Consider the following 6,000-nt stretch of genomic DNA (forward strand, 5'->3'; position numbering starts at 1 on the left):
TTACTTACTGGAAAAAGTAGCATATTACGGAAAGCTGCACTTCTGAAATTGAAATCGCTATGTCGTTACTTTCAGTTACTAACTTACCCCACGCTTTGAACTTTAACCAAGACTCCACGGTAACGTCCTCACATGTGACAACCCTTTATCTGTTAAAGTTTAGGGTTTCTATCATGCCCCTTCTACCAATATTCCTTCTCTTTTCTCTTACCATCTTTTTCGCATTCTGTAGTTGAACGTTAGCGATGCATGCCTCCAGTGCGAGTTGTTATTGTTGTGACTGAGGGGACAAAGGGGGTCTCATCAACTATAAACCAAACCACAAATATCTCTCCCTTGAGAAAGAGTTTATCCAGTGTTGCAAAATGTTTGCTAAAAAAATGTAAACAGTCTCATTGCGGTCTCAACACCAGTGGCGTTGTGAGGGGGGTGGGGAGGCTTTGGGGGCTTAAGCCCCTGATGTTTTGCCAAAGGCCTGTTTTTTTTTTTTTTTTTGAAGCTTCACAAATAAAATACTGTATGTTTTGTACATTTTTTATTTGTTCTCCAAGTACTAGAAATCCAACTCTCCATGAAGAAAAGCTGTCTTTAGTAGTAGGCAGTTTACCGCTTTCCTTATGTTTTCATTCCACTAAACACAGCGTTGAAGCCCTCATTTGATGTTTTTCGATAAATAGCCTGATCGCGAACCGACCCAATCACCCATGCAGTCTTGGGTGATGATTGGAATCTTTGATTGTTACAGTATGCGAAACAAAGGGGGATTCATCGCCTATAAAATATGCCTACAGCTGCCAAACCACAAATATCTCTCCCTTGAGAAAGAGTTTATCCAGTGTTGCAAAATGTAAACAGTCTCATTGCATCTCAAAACCAGTGGCTTTGCAAGGGGTTGGGGGCATGGGGGCTTAAAGGGATAGTTCATCCAAAAATGAAAATTTGAAATTTGATATTTATCTGCTTACCCCCAGGGCTTTCAAGATGTAGGTGACTTTGTTTCTTCAGCAGAACACAAACAAAGATTTTTAACTCAAACCATTGCAGTCTGTTAGTGATTTAATGGCAGTGGATGGGCACCAAACCTTTGAAAGTAAAAAAACAAACATGCACAGACAAATCCAAATTACACCCTGCGGCTCGTGACGATACATTGATGTCCTAAGACACGAAACTATCGGGTTTTGCAAGAAACTGAACAGTATTTATATCATTTTTTACCTTTGATATACAGCCATGTTCAACAACTGTCCCAAGCACGTGCTCAGCATCCAGCTTGTTACACGTGTAGGCACTCTGGCGTAGTATATCAAAGTCCTTTTAAGCCAGGTATGATGTTTTGCCAAAGGCCTGATCTTTTTGAAGGTTCACAAATAAAATATGTTTTATAAATTGTTCTCCAATTACTAGAAATCCAACTGTCCATGATGAAAAGCAGTCTTTAGTAGTAGGCAGTTTACCGCTTACCTTACGTTTTCATTAGCTGCACTAAACACAGCATTGAAGCCCTCATTTGATGTTTTTCCATAAATAGCCAGATCGCGAACCGACCCAATCATCCATGCAATCTTGTTCCTAAATGACAGGATTCAGCTATGTCTATTAAAGCCTTGAATCACAGTAGCTGCATTTTCATTACAGATGTGTGCTATTTTATAATTTGTCGATTAAACAGTATTGTGTTTCCATTAACCGATGTTATACGACTGAAACCTAATTTTTCCTCTCGCGATAAGTCATAGCAATGGATTTTTGTAGGATTTTGGCTGTATTTAATCGAATGTGACATGTAAATGCGAAAAAACGCTTCCATTGCCGTTTTGCGAAATATTTTTTTTTTTAGTTGCCTAAAAAACCACCTTTTCAACTTTTTTGCAATATATGGGAGTCACATTTGATTAAAAATCTATTGCCATTACTTATTGCGAGAGGAAAAAAATATGTCGGTTAATGGAAACGCCGTCATTTCGCAATACTTTTTAATCAACATTAATAAAATATCGCCAAAAATAAAGGTGCTTCATGATGCCATAGAAGAACCTTTTTTGTCTAAATGGTTCCATAAAGAACCTTCAACATCTGAAGAACCTTTCTGTTTTACAAAAGGTTCTTTGTGGCAAAAGAAGCTTCTTCAGATTATAAAAAGGTAAGAAAGAGATGGTTCTTTAAAGAACCTTTGACTGAATGGTTCTTTGTGAAAGCAAAAATATTTATTCTATTGCTGTCAGAACCCTTTAAAGCACCTTTATTTTTAAGAGTGTAGTATGACATTCAAATATTCCTTCTCGCTACCCAGAGAGAACAGTTTAATGCATATGAAACATCTTTACACAGGTATCGCTGTTTCTGTGTTACAAACATCCAAATAATCACAGAAGTACTGGAATAAAAGTTTATAGTTCGGATATACACTGTTGTCTACAACGTACAAAATAGAATAAATCACCTTTTTGAAAATTGACAACACTTCTAAAAGATTGTATCAACACCTGCGTTTCCATTACTTTTTAAATTGCACAAATTGAAATTGAAAATTGAAACATGTCAATTGCGCAAAATTTTTTAGGCTTGCATGAGGTGGTTTTTCAGGCAATTCGAAAAAGGAATATTTCGCAAAACAGCAATGGAAGCGGCTTTTTTGCATTTACAGGTCACATTCGATTAAATATAGCCAAATGAAAAAGAAACTGGTTCAAAAAACCTTGATTCATTCAGGAATGAAACAAGTGACTTTTTTATGAGCAAGTCCTTGAATCATTTGTTCTTAATTTTTAACTTAAGGTACACGTCAAATATCTTGCATTTAAAAACAAACTAAATTTATTATACAGAGATCATACAGTCTTTATTAATAGTGATATTAAAACACATAGGCATAATATTATATTATATAAATGTGCATTGTGCAACAACAAAATACTCCAAATGAAGATAAATTATAATTTGATATCAGTAAGTGATATGTCAATAAATATGTTAATAGATTTAAATTTTACTTAGTATGAATTAATGTATTTTAAATAAATCATGGGAGAGTTTTTTTTTTTTTTTTTATGGAGCTAAGCCCTTTATCTCTCGAAACTCTAGCAACGCCCCTGCTCAAAACTGTTCTTTTTAGAACACAGTAGTAAAGTTGCAATGTAAGAGATTATCCCAGCATAGTAATAGTGTTGCAATGCAGGGAAGTCTCAATAGCACTGTAAACAAAGTATTATCACTCACCTGTAACAAAATATGTGTGTGAATATACAGTGTCAGTTTATAAGTGGAGGAGACTGGGGTAAGTTGTCACAGTTTCTGTAGAAACACGTTAAAAGAGACCAAATAGCTTATTAACTTTTTTTTTTTTTTAAGTTTCCATCTGTATTTCCAAGTAAAATGGGGGAAAAAATGCAGCTTATTTTATATTAACCTTTTGGGTCCATGGGGATAAGTTGTCACTTTAAAAACCTGCTGTTTTTGACAATTAATTATGAAAGCAGATGTAAGGATGCATAACATTTCCATAGTAAGGCTTTGTAAAGTGGTTAGTTATTGTTATTGCAAATACACAGCGATTGGATAATTTGCTAAAAATAAGGATTAATAATAAATAATAATAATTTAAAAGCATCCTTGTCCTGAAAATACAGATTAGGTTAAAAATCAAATTTACAATACAGATTCTTATTGCCTTAATGTCTTGCTTAGCATTTGCAAAAAATAATTGTATTTGAATTGAATTTTATTGGACAAAATGTTCTTTATAGTGGAAAATAATGTTTTTTAGAATATTAAAATGTTCTTCACACTATGAAAATAATGTGGGGAACCTAAAATGGTTGTTTGACCTTTGGAAACATAATTTTTAAGATGTATTTTACATGAGGAAGGCTCTTGAACTATTGTCTTGAACAGTCAAGGCCACTTTAAACCCAAACTTAAATTCTGCTCACATTCTTACTATAGTGGCATTAGTTATTGACTAAATTATGAATTCACGTTTGGAAGAAGTTTGCAATTTCAGTCATTTATTCATTCAGTCAGTCAGTCAGACAAGCTTTATTTTGATAATAAATCCAATCAACTGAAAGAACGTTCATAAACTTACAATATTAAATATATTTTAAACTGTACAAATTCACAATCAAGCATCGGCAGAGTCTAATAATAGTAAAAACAACAGCAGGTACTTATTTATGGCATGTCTCAAAACAGTCTATAATTCAATCAAATGATGCTCAAACAATTTTTGACCACATAATCAGTTTTTGCCTGTAAACACATGTACTTTTCCACTTTAAAACTGAGCTTTGTTGTTTTATGTGATGTAGAGAAAGTATCTCTCAGCCAGCCATCCACAGAAAGAAGGGAAAAAGGATTGTGGGTAATGTAGTTAAAGGTGACAGGCCAACGCACAGGATGTACATCACTCCTAGCCAAACAGTTAAGGCCACACTCCTCTGGTCCCGAATGATAGTTTTCAGACAGTCACAGAACTGCAAAAGAAAACACATTAAAGATAAATTTAACAGACTTTATCAAAATCCATTTCAGTTAATTTATATGCTCAATATATTGGCTTTTAATATATATATATATATATATATATATATATATACATACACACACACACACACACGCACACAAAATAATAAATTAATAAAATATTAAATAATATTTTTGTATTATTTTTCTCAAAAAAAAGGAGCACCTGCTCTGTCTGCTGGCTCACAGGTGTTCCATACCTGCAATACGTCACAAAATGTTCACAGTTGCTCCATAATAAACTGTACGGAATGTCACCGACCAGTTTCTCTGCTCTCCTCGCGACTTCTTCGCTCAGCAGTGCTTGACACTTCATTTTCACATCCATGTCATTCACCATAATCTGTGCTCCATGCGCAAAATCTTCAACCGAATCAACACGTATACTCGCCTTTCTGATCATGCAGCCTAAAATGAGTCTTTTGTTAGTGACCACTGGTTTATTGTGCTGCTTGTTGTTGTTGTTTAATACTAGCATGATGTCAGGCATCAGGTGTGCCACCCTGTTGTCACCCAAATAGATGCCGGAATGAATGAAGAGAGTGCGGTGCACCTCCAGTAGATCTCCTCTCCTGAGCACTGGACATTTCACTACACTCTGTGGCTCCTCCTGCCATAGATTTGGAAAAATATTAAAGTTTGAGAAAAGAAAGAATTTCTCAAATAGAAATGTCAGCGAGTCTAGCATTTTTACACTTGTGGACTTCACAATCGATGGAGGACTTATATTTGGGAGTGAGAATGTCCCCAGCATCCTGATTGGCTGGAAGTTACATTCCCGCACTAAACACCTGATTACTTAATAAATACCTGTCAGCACTCACGTTTTTTTCCAGTAGTCTCTTGTTTTTCACACCCATATTCTGCAGGCCTGCTTTTAGGATTGCGTGACTTTCAGGGCATTGCGAAAACTTGGTGGGGCAACATTAGCCTGGCCTATTTTACAGTGGTTGGTCGGGATTTATTCACTTCATGAGGTATAAGTGTTTGGTTTAATTCAAAAGCAGTTTTGGCAAATTCATAACCTGATCCCATGGCAGTTTGTACATATTTTACGAGGTGGCTAATTTATATGAATTCGTACAACCTGGCTGAAAAATCCTTGAAAAATGTATTTTACAAGGTGGCATCTTCGTAAGAACTGTACAAAATGACCACCCCTAACCCCGCCCCTAAACCTACCCCTCACAGAAAATGTATAAAATCATAGGAGTGAGTGTCTTTTGTGGCATAAATTTAGATCTGCACGTCAGTGACGATAGCCAGTATGCTTTTTGTACTATGGGCATCCCGAGTTTGAATTCTGACTCGAGGACCTTTCCCGTTCGCTATCTCTCTCCCACTTTGCTTCCTGTCAGTTTTGATCTGTCCTATCCTAATAATGGCAAAAATTATTTTTTTCATGAGTTTTTACAACCCGATCTTACAGCAACTTTTACATATTTTACAAGGTGGCTAATTCGTAAAAACAATTTA

At 35.5% G+C, this 6,000-nt stretch overlaps 1 protein-coding gene across 1 annotated transcript; it reads right to left on the reverse strand.

The window, feature by feature from the left end:
* Nucleotides 1–4,322: 4,322 nt before the first annotated feature.
* LOC141337529 (lecithin retinol acyltransferase-like) lies at nucleotides 4,323–5,224 on the reverse strand. Its single transcript, XM_073843366.1, has 2 exons — nucleotides 4,691–5,224; nucleotides 4,323–4,475 (listed from the first exon to the last, which is right to left on the reverse strand). The coding sequence occupies exons 1-2, from the start codon at nucleotides 5,210–5,212 to the stop codon at nucleotides 4,323–4,325; spliced, it is 675 nt and encodes a 224-aa protein (XP_073699467.1). The 5' UTR covers nucleotides 5,213–5,224.
* Nucleotides 5,225–6,000: the final 776 nt, after the last annotated feature.

This window comes from Garra rufa, chromosome 6 (genome assembly GCF_049309525.1).
Source record: "Garra rufa chromosome 6, GarRuf1.0, whole genome shotgun sequence".
NCBI classification, from domain to species: domain Eukaryota; kingdom Metazoa; phylum Chordata; class Actinopteri; order Cypriniformes; family Cyprinidae; genus Garra; species Garra rufa.

Excerpts from the sequence above, each read along its gene's own strand:
- LOC141337529 (XM_073843366.1), bottom strand. The coding sequence starts at position 5,212 with ATGCTAGACTCGCTGACATTTCTATTTGAGAAATTCTTTCTTTTCTCA. Across the intron at positions 4,476-4,690 it reads TGAGCCAGCAGACAGAGCAG|TTCTGTGACTGTCTGAAAAC; the intron begins GTGCTCCTTTTT and ends TTTCTTTTGCAG.